Below are 25,405 nucleotides of genomic sequence, written 5' to 3'. Positions count from 1 at the left end.
CAGTTCAGTGTTGGCAAACAGAGAGCATTGTAGGAGGTTAGCTAGCAACAGGCCACCATGGCAAAGACTCTGTGACACTAAATGACCTCTGACTAGCGTTTATGTTGTTTACGACAAGCCATGATTGAATAGGACAGTGTTCTTATAGTCCAGTGACATCTGAAAAGGCCAAAGTCATGTTTTTTTATCCATGTGTGCAGGCAGATAACTGGATAATGATTTACACAGGGTCCTGTTCAACTTAAGCTTTATAACAAACATAAAAGCAGATGGGACCATTTTTACAGAACATAGCAGCTACTTGTGTCAGTGATTATTTCTGAGGTGTATTGAGTAGACATTAGCACAGGAGTTCTGGAGAATTTAGAATTCTCAAATATGTTTGGGCACCATTGACGGAACGCAGATCAAAGCACATCAAAAGTCCTGCTGCAACTACTTTAATTACAACTCTGTAATAATAAATGATAAAGGTGTTGATGGCTGAGAATATTTGTTTAAAGCGCTATTTGTTTTCCTGGCATAGTTGGTATGCTTTTAGTGTTAACTGTCATGTTTGAGTTTTGCTTAACAGAGCCGTATTTGTGTCTCGTATTACATCTCAATTGACTGAAACAGCAATATCAGCACAGGATGTCCACTCTGCCCAGTTTCTGTTCCTAATTCATTAATTGTTGGTTAACAATGCTGCATGTATTTGATTAAGACAAGTATTTAAGATCTGCATTGCAAGCATTCTGCCACAAATTGTTCTCTCCCTTTATCTGTATGACGATGGATGTAAATAAAGTATCAGTGCTCAATAAAACTGATAGTGACCTGGAAAAATAAACACTTGATCCAGACGTTCCTACTCAAGATGCTCTTTAGCATCCGGTAGCATAACTATGGAATTAGATTTGTGCCAAAAATAATTAAACAAAAATAAATAAATTGCAAACAAAAAATAAAAATTTGAGAGATATAATCTTACTCAAGCAAAAAAATAATACTTGCAATCAAAATATTTGTGTGACTGTGTAAATATTTAGCCTTTTACTTTTCCAATCATCACTTCTTTTGTTTACAGTTCTGTCTTTTTTTCCCTCACTGATCAGACTTTTGTTTTCAATGCCAGCTTTCTCATTTGCGCTGCCTGACATTTTGCTTGCGATTTTTGGCACAAACCTCTCGGGTGGGCGGGCCTTGTGAGGAATGCGTACTCATTGGCTGAATAGTTTTTGAGTGACACCCCGTGCCCCGGATGTTGTTCTGTACAGCGGGTGAATTCGGATGTATGGGATGTACTGTGGTAAGCTACTTTAACGTAAAGAAGTGTAAGTATCTGTCATATGTGTTGTCTGTGTTGAAGTAGCCGTTTTGATGTTGTAGCATCATGCTAATAACATGTTGGAAGCACAGCCAGCTACAGTATATCAACAACAATTTAGCAGCTACACGTTGGCTAACAGAACTTGCTAATGTTATCAAGCGGTGGGGGTGGGGTGGAGGGGCATATGTTAAACAGCTCGGTACTCTTAGAAAAAGGAAACAGCTTACTCATTGACGTTCCGTTTGTCAAAAAATAAACACTTTTCCAGCAGTTAGAGGGATTCTTGGCCTGGGCAACTTAGCCGCAAGACGCCAGATTAGATCCGCTGGGGTACGCTCCGCTACAAACAAGTTAGGAGAGTCCTGTCGTGGAGATGGCCTCAGAGCTTCACTCCGGTGGATCCAATCTGTCATTGAGATTCTGTGTCATTCTGAACAGCAAAGGCCATGGATCTCTCTGCTGGGATAGCGTGGAACCTATTTGCGGATAAACGGGACGTTGGATTATGTTAAATAGCTATCTGTTTTCGGATATTTGGTAAGAATAGTTACTACTGTAGTTTTTTACCTTAAGTAACTCACAGCAACTGTGCAAATTTAATTTAGAGAATAGGAGAATCCTTTTGAATTTGAACTTGTGACCATACCTTTAGCACCACCAAGACGCCAAAGTCCTGTCATTTCATGGTAACAAGACAGAAATAACAGTGTTACAATTGTATAAATAAATAGAATAGGAAAAGGACCTGTGGCTCTTGTTATTTATTGACTGTTTTAGTTTAGATATTAATGTTATTTTAGTGTGGAGAATCTTGAATTTTCTTAATTTCCCCTAGGTTGAAGAAACATCAGACTTATCATCATGCACTGAACAAATTCTCAACTGTGGCTACACAGGACCTATAAATGATGACAACAAAGACAAAATAGCACGGTTTGTATTTATTGTGTTAAACTGTTTAACTTCACTTTATGAGCAAGTATTAATGAAACCCTATGAGCAGCCTTGGTGTGAGGATTACCTTATCGGTTTGTCCATTCAATAATTACCTCCAAAGAAATATTAAAATCTATTGCCATGCATTCAGTTATTTAAAATAATCATGTAATCAAATATAATGACCTAATTTGTTTTTGATTACTTGACAAATAAATGTGGGAAACATGCACATGACAGCTGTTTTTCTGTTGTGAAAGGGCAATCCTGCTGCACTCTGCTGCAAGGCGAACAACCATGCTCAGGCAACTTCGAGAGGGACTACAACTTTACAGCCTCATAGATGTCATGGAAAGGAACAGAAAGCTTTGCCATGGCCTCTTTGTGGCTGCTGATGCTGATAAAGTAAGCTCCTATGATCTCCTGAAGCAGAAACATGTTAGATCCTCTGTGATGCTACATATGATGTCATAAACTCTTAATACAGCTGATATTTCTTTTTTGGTTTTTGAGTAATTAAAAGAAGGTGGTATATACAAAATTCTTGATCATTGCCATGTTATCTTAGACAAATATTTTTCTGTCATATGTTTTTCAGGTGGACTCACACTACATTGTGTCGCACTTGGCCCCAGAGATGAGCGAAAATGGTACACAAAAGCACACAAGGGAAGCACAAATCCTAAACAACTTCCAGGATTTCCTGCAAGAGCTTGAGGGTAAGTGAACCGAGATATACTTTTAAAGTATTCGGTCTTCTGAGATCTACTAGGGGTAAACCTCACAGAAGGTAACACAGATATTAATTGAAAAGCACTTAGACAGTGCAGACCTCTGTCAAGCAGCTCAGTTACATTGTCCTATATTTATTTTATATGCATATTGTGGAATGATAAATGCCAATCTGCATGAAGTGTGATTATTGTGTGCACCATGGTGCCTCCAGTGGGTGATGTGTCCAGCCTGAAGGGACTGTGAGTGAGCAGAGCTGCCTCCATGTTTCTATAATGTTAATGGGCTCACAGTAATGCTGCTGTAACTGTGAGTTGTGGAGGACTGGGATGTTTCTGACAATTTTAGGAGAGTCTGCTGAGAAACCAAGGGTCCAGTTACAACACCGAGCTTTTTCCATCAGATGGTGCCGTGGGTCAGACATTAGACAGGCCAATTGTTCACCTAGAAAAGCACCTGGAGAGCGCAGCCCTCTGCCAACGCAGCTCAGGCTGTGATAGCTGTATGTCCCAGACGGCAATCCGGATCATTCCCAAAATCTCCATTTGTTCCTTTTACCAGTTCAGACATTTCCTGACAATTTCATCAAAATCCATCCTTAAGTTTTTGAGTTATGTTGCTAACAAACAAATGCAGGCAGAAACATGACCTCCATAACCTAATAAATGACTGTTCTGTGATTTGCAAAAAGAGGTACTAAATAAATTTATTGACACTTTTTCCTTTCATACTATAAACTGAGAGTTTATTTCAACATTGGGTTAGTAATTCTATTAAATGTGTTTTCCCTTTGAATTAATTTATATTTTGCGCTAAACGACTTTGATCAGTTTATCAGTACTTTGACTCAGACCCATGCATAATAATTAATCATTTGACATACAAAATCAAGATCAACTAAGACCAAATGGACAGATCTGACCTACTGTAAAGTATTATCATGTCTGTCTGGTTTTGTCCAATTCTAATAATCTATTTTAATTGCCTTTTTTTTTAAATTTCCCCAGATGGAACAGTTGAGGATGAAGATCCGCTTGATGTCCCTGGAGTGATGCAGTGGTTGACTGGACAGTCGCACCGGCATCTTCTAACTGCAGACAGACAAAATTTTAAGATAACTGTCTGTTTTGACCATGGGTGTTTGGAACGGATGCCAGACCACAAGATCTGCTATCCACTTGTCAGCGCATGCACAGAAACGATCACATTTCCAACTGCACACTGTGTGAATTATGATGAGTTCAAGAAAAACATGTTAACAGCAATGAGATGTGGTGCAGGATTTTACAGGGTGTAGTTTGGTTCAAATGGTGCCAGAACACTTAAGATTCTGTTGTGTCATTTTCATGTTTATCTGCATATTAGTTGTTATGTGCCTCTACAGTGCACAAATGTTTGTTACATAAAACAGTGGTTCTCAACAGGTGGTGAGAACCCAAAAGTTGTTTACAGAGCTATTTTCAGTGGATCGTGGATTTAGCATTTGTTGGTTCCACATCCTTGTTTATTCTCTGAAAAGTTTTTTACTGTCTGAGAATTAGTTAATACTTTGATTGGTTGTGATATTCTTGGCAGAGTTTGTGGTGGTTCCTGAAAATGGACCAGTTAAGATCAGCTGATAAAAAAGTAAAAATACACAAATGTGTTTAATATATTTAATAGCAAAATAAAAAAATGTGCAATTCATGAATTGTCTTTAATTCCAAGTCTATTTTCAGCAGTACCCTACAGGTTCATGTGTAGCTGGATAGAGTATTTAGTCAATTTCAACACAAAACACAATATATGGACTTGCTATTGCAGTTTCATCACTTTGCATACAAAATAAGGTACTGAACGAACAACAATTTACTTCCAAATAAAATATTGAAAGTTGACAGTACTTGAAACAATTTGGAATCATGCAAACCAGTAAGTTCCTACAAAATATAATATTTTAAAGGTCTAAAATGTACTTTGCAATGAACTTAATAGAGAATTAATGAAAGAGCTGGGCTTTATAGTTGACCAGAACTGTAAGCAGAATCTCTTTTTTTTTTTTTGTGTAGACTAAGTCTTTGCTGGGTGACCCAGAAAAATTCAGGACGAAACATTTTATTATTAATTACATATAAATGTAAACACAACATTTCTTCACACGGGTAAATATTAGATGTGTGTACATTTCATTCCACATAGAAGCATTTCAGCAAGCTTCTTCTGAATGGCAGATAGTTCAACATTTCAGTTGTTGAATTTTAGACTTCGCTCAGTTTCCTCACAAGCTCAAGTGTCTGAATATAGAGATCCTGATCACACAGAGTTGATGTGATGGGATCTATTAGTCCCTGAAGGATACCAAAGTTATGGTCAGACAGGGGGCAAGGGATGTCTGACACCACCACCCTATCATCTTGGTCACCATCAGTGCTGCAATCCTGGAGAAGAAGCTCCATACGCTGAAAGACAGTGAAGTTAAATTACACTAGTGCAAACTGTTCAAACATACCTAGGCTTGAAGCCAGGGTTAAAACACAGGGAGCCAGAGAAATGAGTAAGCTGTTTCCTTTTTCTAAGAGTACCGAGCTGTTTAACATATGCCCCTCCACCCCATCCCCACCGCTTGATAACATTAGCAAGTTCTGTTAGCCAACGTGTAGCTGCTAAATTGTTGTTGATATACTGTAGCTGGCTGTGCTTCCAACATGTTATTAGCATGATGCTACAACATCAAAACGGCTACTTCAACACAGACAACACATATGACAGATACTTACACTTCTTTACGTTAAAGTAGCTTACCACAGTACATCCCATACATCCGAATTCACCCGCTGTACAGAACAACATCCGGGGCACGGGGTGTCACTCAAAAACTATTCAGCCAATGAGTACGCATTCCTCACAAGGCCCGCCCACCCGAGAGGTTTGTGCCAAAAATCGCAAGCAAAATGTCAGGCAGCGCAAATGAGAAAGCTGGCATTGAAAACAAAATTCTGATCAGTGAGGGAAAAAAAGACAGAACTGTAAACAAAAGAAGTGATGATTGGAAAAGTAAAAGGCTAAATATTTACACACTCACACAAATATTTTGATTGCAAGTATTATTTTTTTGCTTGAGTAAGATTATATCTCTCAAATTTTTATTTTTTGTTTGCAATTTATTTATTTTTGTTTAATTATTTTTGGCACAAATCTAATTCCATACATAACTGTGGTCATGCAGTTTAGTTTGGATTTGAAACTCTAACCCTGTCTTCTCGAATTACATTTATTTTTAAAGTCGGTAAATGTATTTAAATATATGCCATGTCTTCAAGAAGGTCTTGACAGGGCTCCCCTTGTCCCTGCCGAGGAAGAATGATGAAGAAGATCTCGGTTAATTACATCATGTCAACTTATAAGATTTAACCCAAAGTTCCCGAGACTGCTGTCACAGAAAGAGCTGACCGGCGCAATCAGGCCTGACCTTCAGAATCCATCAGATTTATGTTGTTTTTCCACCGACACTTTTCCTCTCTCCGGTAATTTACATATTTATCAGAGCCGATCGCGGTTTGACATCCTTTAATTTTTTATTTCCTCTTGGCGAGCTGCGAGAGAATGAGCAGTAATGTGCCATACAGTGCAGCGCGTGACTTTGGCAGGTGAGAAATGTGCTGAGGGAGCACTTTGATTTGGAAGTGTGGGCATAAATTTTGCCTCTGCCACTTTCACTCACTCATTGTCACCCGCCTCCCCCCTCCCCTCAGCCTGCACCATCTTACTATAGCAACACACCTCCGTCCTGTACGCTCTCTCTCTCTCTTCTGTCTCGTTTCATTTCGCTTTTTAAGCCGTCTTTTCTCAAATCTTATATTTTTTGGGGGGGCCGTGTTCTGAGCTGCTGCGATGGGCCCGTGGAGGACCGCGGTGATGTGAAGTTAAAGAGGTTCATAATTGAGAGACATGGCCTCTCAGGAGGAGCTGCTGTTCCCACACCAGCGTGGCTGCAATGAAGAATTTCAACCAGAAAACTGCTGGGACGCCTCACATATGTAAACTGTAGATAGAGCGCTCTGGTAATGCCAAAAGGAAATTAAACTTCACACAAAGGTAGACCAAAAAAAAAAACAACATAAAAATTAAACATACAATTGCACATGATAAATAAATAGGGCACATAGATTATAACAGTGAGTACTATAAAATATAACAGAATATTTGTCATTGGACAAGTTCTAAGACGACAAAATGCAGTTTGGCATCTAACCAGAAGTGCAAAAGAAGCAGGAAAAGTGCAAAGCAATGTAAAATGTCTAAGTAGAATAACATTAAGGAGTGAATGTGCGAAGATGCACACAGTATGAGCATGAGTGCATGTATGTATGCAAGATGTATGGTTATGTTTGTAGTGTACATCATGATAGAGTATCAGCAGAAAGAATAGCATAAAAAGAGTGGTATGATATTGGTATTAAATAGACTTACAACTCGACTGTATAGTCACAGGAATGAAATTGGATTTCAAAGATGCCCACTTCACAAAGTTAAACAGAATGTGTTAGTGTCGGAAATTTGATTACTTGTGATATTTTATAACAAAAAACACTAAAATAACTGAAATTTCTGCAGCATTCTGCCAGTGCTGCCTGGATTCTGCCATATCACCATACTCCCGTATTTATTTTTGGTTTAAGAGCAACACTTCTTAAGCTGCAGAAGCTCTTGACCAGACTGCGTGATTCTTTCTTTCAAAATTGCAGAGCAGAAGACACTCGAGTCGTCTTTTTCCAGCACATGTAGGCAGCTTCTTCAGTGCAGCGAGATAAAAATGGGGTTTATATTGTGCTCACATTTGTGGCCATGACCTTGAAATCATATTTTTTAAACAGCAGACAGGAGGATTAATATGTTTAGTTAATTAATCAGTTATTCGGCTGACAGATTGTTGTTGTTTTTTTTCATGTGTGGATCATTAGTTAACGATTACAGGAATTTATCACTCCAAATGCCAAACATTTGACGGATTCCAGCTTTGGATTTATTCAGTTTTGTATCATTGTACACTCAACATGTTTGTGTTGCACTACTTGTTATGCAAACTGAAATTTGACTCCTCTTACAGATGAAATGACATTGATGTAGGTGTGACATTGAACTCTGTACTCTTCATAGAAGGATTTTAGTGTTGAAGCACTGCTGTTGTTGCTTTTCTCTCTTACATCAATTTCTGAAAGCTGTCAGCAAACACAGACCAAAATGATCCAACTCTCCTTTTTTTTCCAAGAAAGAGGGTTGGATCATTTAGAAAGCTACCTTTCAGTCTGATCCTTTGCCTTCTCTTTATCCTTTACTTCTGTCTCTGTGCTCTTTTTCTGTCACTCTCTCTCCCAGCGGCCCCCCAGGCTGTTGATCTCTACTGACACCTAGAGGTCAGGAGACGCCGCTGCACCGCTGCACTCCTGAGACCAGAACTTGACCTTCACCTCCATGTTACGCGTCACCCACACCTGAGCCAAAATTTGATTTTCCTTTACATACAGCTAAGCTGCAGTGCTTGTTTCCTGCAGGTTCGCTGTGGGTGTTGGAGTGCCTATGGAATAGTGGGACTTAATTTTGTGCTACAATGCTTGGCTGCGCACAGCCAGATACAGAGGAAGGCAGAGATACAGACACATAAACACAACAACTACTTGGGGAGCATTTGTGGAAGCCCTGAGGAGACACATTCACACACACACAGAACACAGAACACACACTCATGCATGTTCGTATAGCTATCTCTGTGAAGACATTTATTGATGATATGCTTCCTTAGCCCCTTATGCTAACAGCTAATGCTTAACCTTAACCTAATTCTAACCTTAACCCTCAGACAGCCCTTTGAAGGGATGACCACCACCCAGATGATCCTCAGTCTTCCTAAATGTCCTCACACTGATGGTCGAACACTCAAAGTGGTCCTCACTAAGATAGTTGTGTGTGCACACATACTCCCACACAGACACACACAGAGCGATGTGGGATAAACAGTGCATCCATTGTAAGCTCCAGGAGTCTGCTGGAAGAGATTGTTTTGATGAAGCAGCAAGGGCACACTAGCACTGAGACTAAATGTAGCATGGCCATGATGGTTGAATTCCCAGACAGTCGGGTCCTTGGCAGCTGCCTCTGGTTTGGCTCACAACTTTCTGGCTTCTTGGTTTTACTGTAGAGCGAATGTCTGGGTGTGCGTCTGCCTCTGACTGCAGCTTTCACTGTACACCGTGTGCTGCGTCTGAGTGTGTCCTGGTGTTCTTGTATCAGGAGAACGTGCGGTGGCCCGGGGTCGAGGCCAAAGTAGAATTTCTAAGTGATGGAATTTCACAGCCACCGAGCACCCAGCGGCCGGCCAAACCGCAAGCACTCACATTTACAACAAACGGCCTGCCCCGCTCCACGGAGACTCCTGAATGGCAAAGCCATTTGTCTCTGTGAAGGGCAGAGGGAGGAAAAAGCGAAATAAAATCAGAGGCAGAGTACTTAAATGGAACAATGCTTTTTTTTTGTTTACGACCCCTAACTATTCAGACAGAGGCAGAGTACTTAAATGGAACAATGCTTTTTTTTTTGTTTACGACCCCTAACTATTCAGACAGACACACGTATACGTTCACACACACACACACACACACACACACACACACACACACACACACACACACACACACACACACACACACACACACACACACAAACATCACTCTGAGGTTAAATTGGAATTAAGGGGAAGGAAAGGTACATAGCCTGTTGCTAATTAGCATTTTCTCTGCTCAGCAGAAGAGGGTGGAGGAATCAATAAGATATTAAGTTTGTGTATCGCAATGAGGCTCACAATCACTTTCATCCATTAGCAACAGCAGATTAGAAGAGAAACACCGGCCAAGAAAACAGCTCAACTTTGACCTCTGTGGTTTGAAACTGGGCTGGGAACGGATGCTGCTTGTGTTTCTGTTATTCCTTCAGTTCAGGCTGAATATGAGCGAGGAGGATCCTCAGAATATCAACAGAGATATCAGAGATTAATGTATCCTCCTACAGTTAAAGGTTCATTTGGCTTTTAAGAGTGGAACGTTTTCTGTCTTTTTGATCCTGCTTTCAAATACATCATCTCTGGAATTTACACTAACATTTCACAGCAGGCGTCCGATAAAAAATTCGATCACTTGAGATAATTTTGATGTAAGACTTACGTAGAAGTTGTAGTTATCCGAACCACTGGCATACAGAAAAAAAGTCTAAAGTTCTGAATTGTTTTCAGGGGAGAATCTGAAACCTCTGTTTTACAAAATCTTCCATTTCAACACTGAAAGTTTTATTAACCCTCATGTATGCGAAAACACACCAGTATAAAGACTGGAAATGCTCAGAGAAAGTCCAACACCGTGTCCAAAGCAGACGAGGAGAGAAGTGTGGAGGCAGACCAGAAGACGTAACTCAAAGAAGACCTTTATCAGGTCACACCTGTTGCAGCTGGTCCTGACCCTGTAGATGTATAATTCACCTGGTCTCCTGAATATTCTGTGCCGTGTGTCGGTTTGATGTTTGATTCATGTCTGTCTGGCTGAGAATGGACAGACAGGTCAGCTTGTATTCTGACCCGGCCGCCCACACCGACTATAACAGGCTGCATGTATATCCGACATGGAAACCACCTTAAAATCACAATATTTCACTACAACACTCTTTAGATTTGCTCTCTATAGATCTGTGTGCATAAACAACACCACCATTTCCCTCTTCCACATCCTCACCTTTCCTTACACCTCTCTCCCCCTCCTCTCTCTACAGACCGCCAGAGTCCAGAGAGGGAGAAGAAGCTGGTCTTCCTCACAGCTCGTGTTCATCCTGGAGAGTCTCCTGCTTCTTTTGTTTGTCAAGGTAAAGTTTTAAAGTCGGGTCGGTGCCCTGTTTCATCGGATGTTGCTTGGTCATGCACACTAATACTATATCATACATCATGTGTAGAGCATAGATAGACATGTCAGGATATTATGGAGTACATTTCCTCTTTCCTTTAACCCTTACTGTGGCTGTTGTTTAAGGAAATTCAAATGGAGCGTGACTGATACTGGATTTTTAAGGACTTCTGATATCGATGGATAATGTTCATGTATGTGTTAGAGTTAATTAGTTAATTAGAAGTGTTAAAAATAATGAAGTCATTCTGTACCACCTGTCCATCCAGGTTCTCATTTTAAACACTAAAATTATATTTTATTTGTCACGTATTATTACTGTTATAGGCTGAATGGCAGTGTTTTCATAGATTAATAGAAGTGATGTTCTTTTTTCTCAAGATTAAGAAGTTTGTGCCACATAACTAATATGTATTTTCACAACACAATTTGTATGCTGCAAAATTAAAAATACTTTTTTTTTAGTTTACATAAGTTTACAGTACCAAATATGTGTCATTGTCTTAGACTTCAAAAAAAAAAGTTTCCCAAACCTTTTGATGTCTAATAAATAACCTGTGCATTACATAAGGACAGAGTGAAAACTAAGAAAACTTTTTATTTGACTCATAACTGACTAAATGTGCTCATGATGATATAACAGCACATCATAACTTCCCTGTGAATCCCAGGACAGTGACCCTGCACCTGAACCTGCTGCAGAGCTACAAGAATAGACACAAGAACCTGAGTTTCTACATAATATCTGAGGAAATACAATCTGGAAATACAATTGGGTTGCAGTGGCTTCGCTCCTGAGCTCCGGTAACTCAGAAGTAATAAAGCATCTTGAAAAACCGGGAACCTTTTGGGAAATTGTCTCCTTGTGCAGTCCAGCAACCTGAAAGACAATTTTAGCAGGATTTAATGCACCAATTCTGCCGCTTAGACCGAGGTTATCTATCTATCTATCTATCTGTCTGTCTGTCTGTCTGTCTGTCTGTCTGTCTGTCTGTGTCTGTCTGTGTCTGTCTGTCTGTCTGTCTGTGTCTGTCTGTCTTCCTTCCTTCCTTCCTTTCTTTCTTTTGGACCTTGTGTGCACATCATCATGAATCAGATGAGTTGGCTTTTAGCCCGCCGTGTGCTTTCTGTTTTTCCACCGCCGTCAGCTCCATTCCATTTGTATCGATTTAAGCTTGACGTCTCCTATTCCTCCCTCGATTCTGACGATGCCCCCTCGCCGTCCTTCCTTCTCCTTTTGTTTCTCAAAACTCAATTAACTGCCAGTCCGCCTTTGGTTTTCTTTTCAAGTCTATTTCACTCCGTGTGTGTGTGTGTGTGTGTGTGTGTGTGTGTGTGTGTGTGTGTGTGTGTGTGTGTGTGTGTGTGTGTGTGTGTGTGTGTGTGTGTGTGTGTGTGTGTGTGTGTGTGTGTGTTTGCAGGTGTGATTGACTTCCTGGTGAGCCAGCATCCCGTCGCTCAGATCCTCAGAGATCATGTGATCTTCAAAATCGTCCCCATGCTGAACCCCGATGGCGTCTACTTGGGCAACTACAGGTACAAACTCACCCGCCCACACGTGTTTTAATTCTTAATTTGAATGCATCACTACATTAAATAGAACTCGCACATTACATGGTTTTGCATTGTGCTACATGGGATTATATCCTCTTAACTCCACCTTTAGGGAGCTTAATTAATTCATATAGCTCACAGCAGTGCATTTGTTGGAAGATAGTATTTGGCTGCAGGGCTGTTCTCGCTGCCAGTGTCTCCGTCCATCCTCTCCGTCTTTAACGCTGTTGCTGGAGCTCTGTGGGCATCCTCCTCTCCTCTATTTTCCTCTCTTCTCTTTCCCTTCTTCATAATTGCCTTTTACTTAATAGGCTCATCCCCCTGAATACTAATGCTCACTGAGATAAGCATCAGCAGCAGCAGCAGCAGCAGCTCCCACCGTGTTGGGGAATGCCATCTAGTGGTGCTGTCACGCAACTGCTTTAAAAAAAAACGCATTTGCAGGGACTCTCAGCAGCAATCTGAGTGATATTATTGAGTGTGAATGGTGGCTGCTTAAAGACTATTTTCATTAGCTGGCTTTCACATCGAGTGGCGATAAGCAGAATATCGACAAAAGGTGAATATTGATGGTCTTCACCTCACCAGTCACACAGTTATGGACGTCCACGAGCGCTCTCTCTCCCAGTCTGTCTTACATGCGCGCACGTAGAAACACAGTGATGCCGTGCGGCCTTCTCAGCAGGATACAGTGGAGAGCACACTGGAATGGAAACATGCAGAGCGATCAATGGCAGTTAACCTGGGATGAGTATTGTGTTCATGGCTGGCTGCTCCGCTCAGCAGCTCTGCAGTGTCAGTAACTCCTGTGTCATTACCGGCGGCTTCAGTAAATGTCAAAGATGCACATGACAACAAACAGGGCAGATCAGGGGAGCATCTTTACATGTGAACATCCCATTATGGAAATTGGAGGCTGCAGGTAGCACCTATAAGGTAGAACAACCCTCAGGAATGATGGCTGGAGGTCCTGCAGCATCACAACAGCATCCACAGTCCAGCTGCACCATTTGCACATGTGTCCTCGCCAACATTTACAAGCTTTTTCTAATTCAGCCTCCAAAAAAAAAAGCAAAAAACAAAACTTTATTAGGTGTATCTATCGTATATAGCATGTCTTGACAAGGTAACCTGTGGAGTTAGTAGTACTTAAACAAAGTTACGTCCATTTTTGTCATCAGAAATTCGTTGTGTGTGTCCTCGATGCTTCCCAAATGGATTTTATTGCTTATAAAACACCCACAAAGCTGATTTTTTTTTTTTTAAAGTTTGCAACCACACTATGTTTGTGTCTTGAATCACCCTTTATTTACTCTATTTACCTTCAGGCATTTTATTTGACTGTCTGAATTCTTAATGTTTAATTTATGCTGGATATAAATTGCGCCTTTGGTAATTTGTCCTCAAAAGATACGCTATTCTCTGCAATTCTACGAATGCGCAATGCAAGGTGCTGCATTTGTAACAGCAAAACTGTGCCCATGTTCGCCTCTACGCCTTCACTGATGAAGTAAAATGACAATAATTAATCAATTTGAAATCACTTACATTGACAGAATAAACTACCAGGGACCTGTACTCATTATCTGGCTTTATTAAACATAATAATTACAAACATGTCAACGTGTTGGGTCGATCCAGTGTTTCTGAATCCAGCTGTTCACATAAGAGTCTCAAACACGGACAGGTCGCCTGCAAGAAGCTACAAAAAAGAACTCTAATTCCAAAACAATGTGAGGAGTTTACAGTAAAATACAGGCGAGAAGTCGCTACAGCCAAAGTCCAGAGGGAACGCTGCAAAAAAAACTGCAGACTAATTATTAAGCTAATCAGTATCACTGCTCTGTTGGGTGTAAGTTGCTTCAATGTAGGTTTCATATTTGAGATTCAGCTTAATTGTGTAACAAAACAACAAATGTAGTTCCATTAACCTGCATCCAAAAACTCAAATAATTAAGCATGAAAGCCAGCATTCGGTCATTCTTATGGCAATTTTAGCCTCTATCTTAGTAAAACATAGAACAACTGGTAGATACTACTGTCCCAGTAATGCTCCTTAAACTGTAGCTCTTGTTTAGTGCACCAGAAATCACTGTATGGCAAACAAAAGAAAAGTTAGAAAGAAGAAGTCTGATCCAGGCGAGGCATTCTCAGTCAACCGTGTCATGATAATCCTGGAGGCTTCGGTAAAAAGCAGCTGGACTTCTCCTCTCAGTTCTTGAAAACACTTCACGTCACATCTAAGCTGTTTCTTCAGTTGTAAGAACTTCAACAACCCAGACGAAACTAATGGACACGTACCATCAGCACTTCTTAGTTAAAGTTTGTACTGCAGTTTCTTAGCCTAGCCATGCTACACCCATGTTTCTGAAGACACAAGGGTCTAGGAACGCTATCAAATCCCTCTGCAGCAATTGGGTAGGTATACAACCAATCAACGCAACGAATAGGCTGACGTAGTTCCGAGAGCACCGGCGGATTGTGGCTAAGTCCCATTAGCTTCCCAACCAGCGGAGCCAACTGGTACATTAAGGATTTGCCATATCCCGTCGGCATAAGTCCAAATACGTCTTTCTTCTCAAAGAAACACTTCAGTGCCGTCCTTTGTTTATCTTTCAAGTTGAATTTTAGCTTCAAATCTTTAAGGGTTGTGGCCAAAGCCGAGTCGAAAGATAACTGTTTATTGTGCGCCGGTTGTCTCTGTCAGAATCGTCACGCCTCTGTCGTCACTTCATTACGCCCGCCTTCTGACTCTACACTTCATGGTGATTGGTCCGGCCAGTTTTAGGAGCATCCAGCCTCGAGCCTTATGGAGGGTAACTAGACCCACCCTGGCAGAGAATTAAATTCGTTGCCGTGGGTTGTCTAGCGCGGCTAGGCTAGCAGTTTCTTGCAGTATGCACACAACTGGTAAATACTATTTTGTCCTAATATTGCTCCTTAAACTGTGATGGGTGCAGTTTGTAGCCCGAAATAAGCTGTTTTCTGTCTTATGTTTGTATTTAAGTGTGATATTGTGCAGAGGATTGTGGGTCAGAATGGCCAGGAAAGCATGCTGGTTTGCAAACTGCACAATCTGACTGGATGTAGTAGGACATCCTGGTATTTGATATACTATCTACTGGGACATATGAAGTGTTTTTCTTGAGTACTATATAGTGTGGAAGTATGGATATTGGAACAGGCATGCCTTCCAACATGAGCTGCACAGTGGTGGTTAGCATTGTCTTCTTGCAGCTGGAAAATCCCAGGTTCCCCGGCTTCCTCCCACAGTCCACAAATATGCTGAGGTTAATTGGTTACTCTAAATTGTCCACAGGTGTGAATGTGAGAGTGATTGTTTGTCTGTATATGTATCCCTGTGATAGACTGGAGACCTGCCCAGGTGTCCCCTGCCTTCACCCTAAGTCAGCTGAGATAGGCTCCAGCCCCTCAGTGACCCTAATGAGGATTAAGCGGTGTGTAATAATGGATGGATGAATTAAATGGATGCCTTCAGATATGCTCTATACTAGTGGCCAGAAACTTCACAGAGGAGTTTAATCCTCCTGTCGTCCTCACTTATGGGCACCAAAATTGATTGTTTCCTTGTCTGAAAAAAATCCAGCAAAAAAAATTCCCCAAATTTCTAAAAAATTAGCAAAACCTTCAGGAAGAAAATTCCAATAATTCCTTAAAAGTTTCCCTTAAAAAAAGGATTTTAAAAATCCCCCAAATTGGGCAAGAAAATTCTTGTAAATATTTTTTAAAAATTAGTAAAAATCTTCCAAAAAAAATCCTAAAAATATCTAAAGTGATTAAATATTTATCAGTAAAACTTATAACATTTCCTATTTCGCTGGATTTTGGTTGACCTTTTTGTGAATGTTCTTAAGAAACATTTTTTACATTTCTTTTTTCCACCAAAAATGTTAGATTTCCCAAAAATGTTGAAAATGTGGACATCAGAAGTTTCACTGTGAAAATATGTATTTTTCCACATTTTCAAGCTTTACAACGGGTCATTTTGACCCGCAGGACGACATGAGGGTTAAATCATTTATTTTAATACGGTAAACTGCACTACAAACTTGCGTGTGCATGTGTTGTGTGTTTATGTATGTGTGTGTGTTTGTGTGTGTGTGTGTGTGTGTGTGTGTGTGTGTGTGTGCGCGTGTGTGTTTTGTGTGTGTATGTGTGTGTACAGGTGTTCTCTGATGGGCTTCGACCTGAATCGCCACTGGCAGGATCCCTCTCCATGGGCTCACCCGACGCTGCACGCTGTTAAACAACTCATAGTGCAGATGAACCAAGACCCGGTGAGCATCACACACACACACACACATACACACACACACACACACACACACACACACACACACGCTCAACATTCCTCCACCACGCTGGTGTCTGCTGGTCCTGAGAACAGTTTTCTTTCTCCCTGCTTGGTTCAGCATGTTTCTCCAGCCCGTGTTTAGGTTGCGTGCACTGGGGAGCACCGAGAGTCCAGTCAGCACCTCCAGAATGTCAGCTCGGCTCTCCTGGCCATTCAAAACACACTACCGAAGCAAGGCTCTGTGCTTTCAGTCTTTAACTCTACTGTAACTTTTCTTCCCTTCTCTAGTTTTAGACTTTGAGGAGCGCCACAGAGGCAGGCCGGGGATTTCTCCTCTTTGTTCCTGATGTTAATTATAAGCAGAGCGGCAGGTTGGTGGGATTACTGAAGGTCAGCGGGTGTCCTGGGAATACTCTGCCCTTTTGTACACTCCTCTAATCCTGATAAGAGACGGAGCAGGCCGGGGTGGGATGCAGGGCAGGCCAGAGATGGGGTGAGGCGCGGGGCTGGCATCGGGCAGATTAACCTTTTCCCCCGACGCTGACACGCTGATCGATAGACTCTGTCATGGCAGCGTTGATCCACTCACGCCTGTCATTCACACACAGCAACACACAGTCAGCCGGCACATAAAAACACAGCTACACTGTAAAAACAGCAATTAAAAATGTACTGTTATTTATCAGATTGTCCTCCTGTTGTTTAATTATGGATAGTAGCGAGTAAAACCCCAGAAGCAGAGTAATAATTTAGATTTTAACTGCAAAAATAATGCACCAGGTGTCAACACAATTAGGGAGAAAGCAGCTGTGTAGTGGCCGGACAAACTTTACACTGGCTATGAAACAACACATTTTTGTATGTTTTTATTTTCTTTAATTTATATTAACCATTGTTATAAATTATATTTTGTTCTTTGACAATGTGTGGCATAAAATTAGACTGTTAAAATTTTTTTACATGTACTTTTACTGACATTTAATAAGCAAAAAATTGTTGTTTTATCATTTTTGTAAATAATTTAGAACAATGGTGTATAATATGGGTTGAATGTAAATGTAAATAATTGTTTAAATTGTTATTTAAACAGATTTTTAACAATTATAAACGCTAAGTTGTTCTTTTACAAGGTTTGACTGTAAAATTACACTATTTCCACACTGTAAATTAGCAAAGTATACTTATTTTACTGATATTTGTTATTTGCAAGAGAAAATATAATATTTTTGAAACTGTTATTTTACAGATTTTCCCAGTGTTGTTATGTTAAAGATTCTACCTTGTAAAATCATAGAAAATGAGTATTAATTTAAATCTTAACTTTGAAATTATGTCTCCTTAAAATATATACATATATATATATATATATATATATATATATATATATAAAAATGATAAATTGTTCTTTTACAAGATTCGACTGTAAAATTCATGATTTTCACACTGTAAATTAGCAAAAAAATACTTATTTTACTGATATAAACTATTCAGTTTTTTTACCGTTATTTTACAGATTTCCCGTTTTATTATATTAAAGATACTAACTTGTAAAATCACAGAAAACAAGAATGATTTTAAATATTTATTGTCAAAATGATGTCTACTTAAAAAAACAAAAAATGCGAAAAAAATTAATTGTTTTTTTGCAAAGTTTGACCTTAAAATTACAGTATTTTCAAACAGTATTTAAATTAGCCAATAAATACTAATTTGACTGATATTTGCTTTTATTTGCAAGAAAAAATGTGTTTTTTAAAACTATTATTTTCCAAAATTTCCCAGCTTTGATAAAATCAGATAATAGATCGGAAAAATATCCAGTAAAATTCCAGAAAATAGTATAATTTATAATGTTTTCCATAAAATGACAGTATTTTTACTGTCTTTATCAGCGTAAAAGTTCACTATTTTATACATACTTACTGTTATTTTAGTCATTTTGCATTTTTTGTGAACATTACAGAATTTTACAGTTTTTTTTTGTTAATGTTTTTTGTAGCACCTTTTGCTGCCAGATTGCCATCATTTGTTGGGATATTTTCTTTCAGTGTACGGCACTGTGGTAACGCATCCACACATGGGTGTTCTTGAACGTCTGAACGTTGTATTTTTCTCGGTCGGATGTATTCTCTTACACATAAATTGTAATTATCACAGCATTATAGTTTCCGACCTAAGTGTCGAGGACGAACTCTGTTTTTTTCCCCCCAGTCTTTGCTCTCTTCTTATTTCTTGCAGAATAAATACAATTTTCCATCTTATTTTTAAGTCGGCGTTGCTTTCATGAAGAGGTCACGAGCCAGCGTAAGCCTAAAGACGACTCATGCAGAGCGTTTTCCAGAACATTTGCATACATTTCTGTCTCAAGCACAGATAATTAAAGGCGGATTTTTTACAATAGATTTCCACAGGCTACTAAAATAACCTAATCGTCTGCCACCACAGTGACTCTCTGACTTGTCTGGCTGGGTGTACGCAGCCCCCGGTCCACCCAGTATTGGACCATATGCTTCCTGAGTCCACTCCTGCTGGTCAGATGCCTTCCACTCCTTCTCCTTCGCTGTTGATGGCCGTCCCACCAGCACTCGTCCTGCTGCAGCCCCCCTCTTCTCCCTCATGATTGCCTTCAGTCTTGCAGAGTTAATTTGGAGGCTTGGGCAACCTCTCCTTTTCCGTCTCGCTCTCGCCATAGCCAGTTAATCCCATCAGACACACTACTCATGTCCGGGGCTCCCAGATGCCAGTTTCAATGCCAACTCTGCAGCCAGAAGGCCCTGTGCTGCTGCCCTCCATTCATGCTCATCTCACACAGCGGGCGTAGAGTCTAATGAGGCTAGCAGGGTTGGAGGGCTCTGCTGGAGGACTCCATTAAGAGGAGATCAGCCACCGCCACAGCAGAACAGTTGGAATAAACCAACATATGCGCACCGAGTACTAGTAATTTATCAGCTATATCCAGCTTATTAGTTATTTGTTTAACCCGCTGAACCCCAAAACCCGTCTGCAGGTTTGAGAGGTGTGGTATCTTTAGAAAATCAACAAAATTACACAATTAATCTGAGCCAGACACTGTAAAAACAGAAATATTGTCACGTTCTGAGCTGTAAGAGATTCCTAATTGTCTGTTGTGTGTGCTTCAGCAAGAAAAGTGGATCAAATCCAACCTTAAATTTGTCATATTTCTTCAAAATTAGCTTAGTCTACATGTTGCATTGATAAATTTGCCAAAAATTATTAATTTTCTCAAACTAGATTCTGTAAAAACCCAAAAATTCCACATTTATTGACTCAGTCGTGAAGCCATCAGTGAGTCAGATGTGAGCAACAGTCACATGACAAAAATTCAGGAACTAATAGGTTGAACTGCAGGAAGTGTTATACAGAAGAGAGAGGAAACAAATGTCGATAATAAAAAAACTACAGTTAATATATTTTTAATTTTTTAATCACATCGATTGGCACTTGGAAAAATGTTAGACATCTTGATTCAGAGTTTTCTAATTTTTATATATATATTTTTATGTATGTTTAACTAAAAATAACAGTTCACACTAAATGGATTCTATAAAAATGTAAAAAATTCTGCACTCCTTGGTGCAACAACAGACAAAAATTCAGGGACTTTTCAGTTGAACTGCGGGCTGTAAATGCAGGTAGGATACAAATTAAAAATGCAACCAGTAAAATATCTATAGTATGTAAAGCCAACTTTGTTTTTCCAATATTTGTAACACCTGTGGACATTTGAAAAAGCCTGAGGTGCAGGACGCACACAAACTGCTTCTAGTTCAGAGGGTTAAAAACAAAACAATAGCTAGAATGAGAAGTAATTTCACGTTTTGGGCAGCTTTCCACACTGTGCCTAAAAACTAGAGATTGTAAGTAAGGGAAGGGGAATATTCATATTCACGGTGGCACCTCATAATGTTGATAACGCCTGAATCGCAGCAGCCACTGAGGTGACAGTTAAGAGACTGGAATTAATCAGCAACGCTCACAAAACTCAGAAATTACTGTAATTTCGTCCGAACAGTGAGCAAAATATGACTGATTGCACCTTTAGCTTGCCGCAGAGTATTTATCATCATATAGCTTTCATGTGTTCAGGTATCTGCGGCGAAGCTCCCAAAGATTCAGCATGTCAGTCACACGGGTGGGAGGCAGTTATCAGCGAGGCCCAGCAAACAAACCCCAGAATATATCTGTAATAGCAGCCCTGATTTGTCATTTTAATGTTGCTGCCTCGTGTTAGCCGCGCTAAAAACGTGTTCGGAATGCAGGTTTTGATAGCGATGCTGTCGCTGGACAAATACAGTAAATGTTAACGGCGTCTGCGGGCGACAATAAATGGTAATGAGCTGTTTGTGATCGGGACAGTTAAACTGGTAAAGACAGCGACATGTTCTGTCTTCATGGCGGCAAATTTCGGCATCAGAATTCAAAGAGCATAAAGAAATAGCTTGTGGTTTCCTGGAGTTAGAAAATGACCGCCTTCGGAGAGAATTATGAGATGACAGTAGGAGACATCCACCAGTAATGCCCACTTTAAAAGACAGAAAATGCATTTAATTTGATCGTAAAGCTGCACAGTAAATTCAGGTGGTATTTTATCGTGGATGTATTTGTTTGCTTTCCCTCGCTGACAGAATTCACCTAAAGCCAAACCCATCCACTGCTGCTTGTATAATTAGCTGCTGCCTTCAGGGACAAACTCATCATCTGATTGGAACAAGTTGGCCCATTGTCTGGTCCAGATGCTGATGCCAACTGACAGATGAATTCATACATAGTAAAAACCTGGTTGGAGTCGTCTGCTTTCTGATCCAGATTCTGCCAAGAATTCTTTAAAATACACCACCGCTCAAAAGTTTGGGGTCACCCAGACAGTTTAATATTTTCCATGAAAACTCCCACTTTTAGCCATGTGCTAACATAACTGCACAAGGGATTTCTAGTCATCAATGAGCCTTTCAGCACCATTAGCTAACACAATGTAGCATTAGAGCACAGGAGTGATGGTTGCTGGAAATGTTCCTCTGTACCCCTATGGAGATATTCCATTAAAAATCAGACGTTTCCACATAGAATAGTCATTTACCACATTAACTATGTCCACACTGGATTCATTTAATGTTATCTTCATTGAACAAAACTGCTTTCCTTTCACAAGTAAGGACATTTCTAAGTGACCCCAAGCTTTTGAACGGTAATGTGTATATATCTAAATATACATTTTAAGCATGTTTAATAACCTCTCAGAGCTGAAACAGATTGAAATTTCTTCCCTTTTTTAGTTCAAAGTGCAGCAGAAAGAAGTCAGTCGTACTGCATTTTTGATGAATCTTCAATAAGAAATTCTAAAAAAAAAAAAAAAAAAAATACAAACACTAATTGACTTATTTCTAAGATATTATATCAGAAGGAAATGTGTGTGTAAAATGTTGTCCAGAAAACAAAATGGCATAGAATAAGAAATGCAGAAGCTGAAAAGCAATAAGATATAAGAATGATAGAATACTGAAATAAAATTTAAAAAGATAAAATAAGAATATAACAGAAAAGTAAGAAGAAAAGCTGGTAATTATATTGAGGTAATAAGTACACATTGTAATGAAATATATCACCTGAAAAATAAGATTAAAATGAAATGTTGTCCATTGCACTGACAGTTTTATATTACCCTTTTAAGTAGCAATGCAAACTGTTGCATTAAATAAAGAAATGCAGCTCTAATTCAGTGACAATGACTGTAGATATTCAGTGTTGTAATATGTACATAATGCTGGATGATAACACTGAAGACTCTTTATGTTGGCAGTAATAATTCACTAAAAACAGGCTGGTTAGTGTTCAGTAATTTTCAGATTTGTCCCCCGCATTAATCAACTAGCTGCAGGTTGTGAGTGTTAATTGAATCAAAGATGCGGTACATGTTGTTGTTGGTCTTCGTCTACATAAATCTGTCCGTCACCGTGATTCTCTGCTGCTTTAAACACCCCCAGCTCTCTGCATAAGGCGTCATAATTCAAAGTCACATTGCCCTCTGCAGCACAAAGGAGCCTATTCAGTTTGAAACCCCATCAGCCATTCCAGTGACAGACACCTTAGTCACTCCAAAGTGATTCCCCATCATTGTGAATTCAGCGCCGCTCCCTCTCTGTTGGTAAAATAGCTTCCTTGTTCTGTTCAGGCAATAACTTCTGCTGCGAGTTTCCCAGACAAGAGCCATTTAAATCAGAGCTGGTAGCAGAAGCAGCTTCACCGCGTCGCTACCGATGGCTGCAAACTTTTACTTGACAAATAGTTGTCTAGAAATTCAACGCAGCTCCCCGGCATTTATGCAGACTCTGACCTAAATAATGTTTTAACATCAGCGACATGGAGCGGAGAGTTTTATTCATGTATGAGCACAGGAAGGTTGCAGTTTAGCATCGAGACTTTAAATTCATCACTTCAGACAAAATACAGTCTGAATGAAGAGAGACTGAAGATATGAATAAGTATTCTCCCTTCAGAGGAAATAAAATTAAAGTCTACAGGAAGAACAGGCGTAAAACTGACTGTAGTATAAATACACTGTAAAACTTAGTCAAATCGACTCATCTTTTCTAGTTTACTGAGTGTGAATAGACGAGTTTAGCTAATTTCCATTTAATTTAATTTAAATGTTTTGAATTGAAAACTTATTTTCTTATATCCTGAGACGTTTTGACTTAAAATTAGGACTTGAATTATTGATTTATTTGATTTATTTCAGACATGCCACAATAACATAAAGGCAAGAGAGAAAAATCACACAATTACACGAAATGAAAAACAAACAAACAGAAACATCTAAAAATGAGTAGGATGAAGTTTAACTGATGAGTGAACAGCTGAAAGTTCATTCAGCTTCTCAAATGAAGTTTATAAGAAGAAAAACTAGCGTGTAAGCAGATTTTCCAATCGTTGTTAGAACACTAAAACTCTCCAGACACTCTGGTTTTCTGTAGTTTGATAAAGCAGACATGGTGGAAAATTGCTGAGTCTTTGTGTTACATGTTAAATCAAGTTATGGTTGTTTCTTTTTATAATAATAAACAGAAACAAATAAATAAGTCTAACCATAACAACATTTTAGCATTGAATTTAGTCCCTTAACCTGTAGACGTATTTTTCTTTATTTAAGTGACAATGTGAAATGACCAAAAAAACTCTTTAAACTTAGAAAATATAAAAGAAAACCAAGTTTGTCTGTAACCTTATGCGACTAGTTGATTCAACTTAATATCTTGAATTTATTGAATTCTCAAGTTAAAGTCATTTCACTGACAGAGTTTTAAATTTTCACAACTCAAAAGTTGACATCGAACTATTTAATCGGCTGAAGTGCAGTGAACTCACATTTTTAAGTCAGCAGAACTTATGTTTCAAATTATCCTAGAATATTTTATAGTGTACGAGGTAAAAAGAAAATTCACCAGGGAAAAATGGATGCCAAATTTACTCTTCGGAAGTTTATTTGTTTTTAAAAATAATATCGTAAAACATGCATTACCGTTGAAAATTTTTTTAAAGAATTTTTTTTTCAATAAAGATAACATTAAATGAATGATGAATCCAGTCTAGACATTGTTAATGTGGTGAATGACTATTCTCGCTGGAAACGGCTGATTTTTAATGCACGTATTGTACCAGCTGAACTGTGTGGGAACCAAGGAGATGTAGGTGTTTTCGGGTTGTTTTGTTGGATGTCAGGACCAAACCTAAATGCCCACTTTGATGTCAGGTTTCAAAAACAAACAACTGAAAAAAGCGATCTCTAGTGACTAAGCTAATACAAAGATAACCGAAGTCCAAAAGGTTAATCAAAGAAACACAGGGAGCTGGTAAAGGTTCACCAAAAGTCCAGAAAGTCAACAAAAACATGGGGAGCAAAGCAGAAAGGTCCAAAAACAAAAGAGCACGGGGAGGACTCAGGTAAACAGGTGAGCACATGAACTGTGTCGTGGATTATTTTCTGACTAACACATCCACTGATCACATTCTGAGAAGAAAATAAGCAAAGTCAGTCATCTTTGGTCCACTTTTAGGTTTTTTTTCCACCATAATACAAAAAACAAGTAGCTGTTGAGGTCAGCTGAGGTGTAGACTCTCAGTGTTTTCATAAATAACGTTCTAATCTTCACCTCTGCATCACAGAATCTCCGTTATCAGTCTACGAGATACAAACTATTACATCCCACTCCCTTTTCTTGTCAGCTCCTGTGTTTGTTTTCACATAAACTATCCTGTTTTTTGCAAGTCATGCTTACATTAAAAAACATCAGCAGATTTCCAATCGGTTCTCTCTGGGAGGATTATGTGACGGACAAGCAGCTTACAAAACAAATCTTCAGTTGCTAAATTTGTGAACACATATTTTAAACGGTGAGATACTGATCAGGCCACTTAAACAGGGAGAAAAATACTGACAAAGTGGACAACATGGTGGGCACAAATGACCCGGAAAGGTGGTTTTGTTGCAATATCTTTGTGAAGAAATGTTTTTCAACATTTCCTATTACAGCTTTTCCTCAAAAAAATATGTTATTTTTATACGTTTCCATTTAAATCTTTAATTAAAAGTTTCCTTTAATGCATTTCCAGAAACTGTAA

General features: G+C 39.3%; 1 protein-coding gene and 2 long non-coding RNA genes across 3 annotated transcripts in view; 2 read left to right on the top strand and 1 right to left on the bottom strand.

Annotated features, from left to right (window-relative positions):
• The window catches only part of agbl4 (AGBL carboxypeptidase 4), a 410,530-nt gene that overhangs the window by 350,026 nt on the left and 35,099 nt on the right, over positions 1-25,405 (top strand). Inside the window, exons 7-9 of the mRNA XM_051947376.1 lie at positions 10,772-10,861; positions 12,321-12,435; positions 16,640-16,751. Of these exons, the coding sequence (XP_051803336.1) occupies positions 10,772-10,861; positions 12,321-12,435; positions 16,640-16,751 (317 nt within the window). The remainder of the gene's footprint in view (positions 1-10,771; positions 10,862-12,320; positions 12,436-16,639; positions 16,752-25,405) is intronic.
• Positions 1,190-4,666, top strand: LOC127533689 (uncharacterized). Its single transcript, XR_007941447.1, has 5 exons — positions 1,190-1,316; positions 2,148-2,245; positions 2,509-2,653; positions 2,847-2,967; positions 3,988-4,666. It is a non-coding gene; the product is annotated as an uncharacterized LOC127533689 (long non-coding RNA).
• LOC127533690 (uncharacterized) lies at positions 4,622-6,169 on the bottom strand. Its single transcript, XR_007941448.1, has 2 exons — positions 5,737-6,169; positions 4,622-5,418 (listed from the first exon to the last, which is right to left on the bottom strand). It is a non-coding gene; the product is annotated as an uncharacterized LOC127533690 (long non-coding RNA).

The sequence above is a fragment of the Acanthochromis polyacanthus genome, chromosome 4 (genome assembly GCF_021347895.1).
Source record: "Acanthochromis polyacanthus isolate Apoly-LR-REF ecotype Palm Island chromosome 4, KAUST_Apoly_ChrSc, whole genome shotgun sequence".
Classification (NCBI taxonomy): Eukaryota; Metazoa; Chordata; class Actinopteri; family Pomacentridae; genus Acanthochromis; species Acanthochromis polyacanthus.
This window is presented reverse-complemented; position numbering and strand designations above follow the sequence as displayed.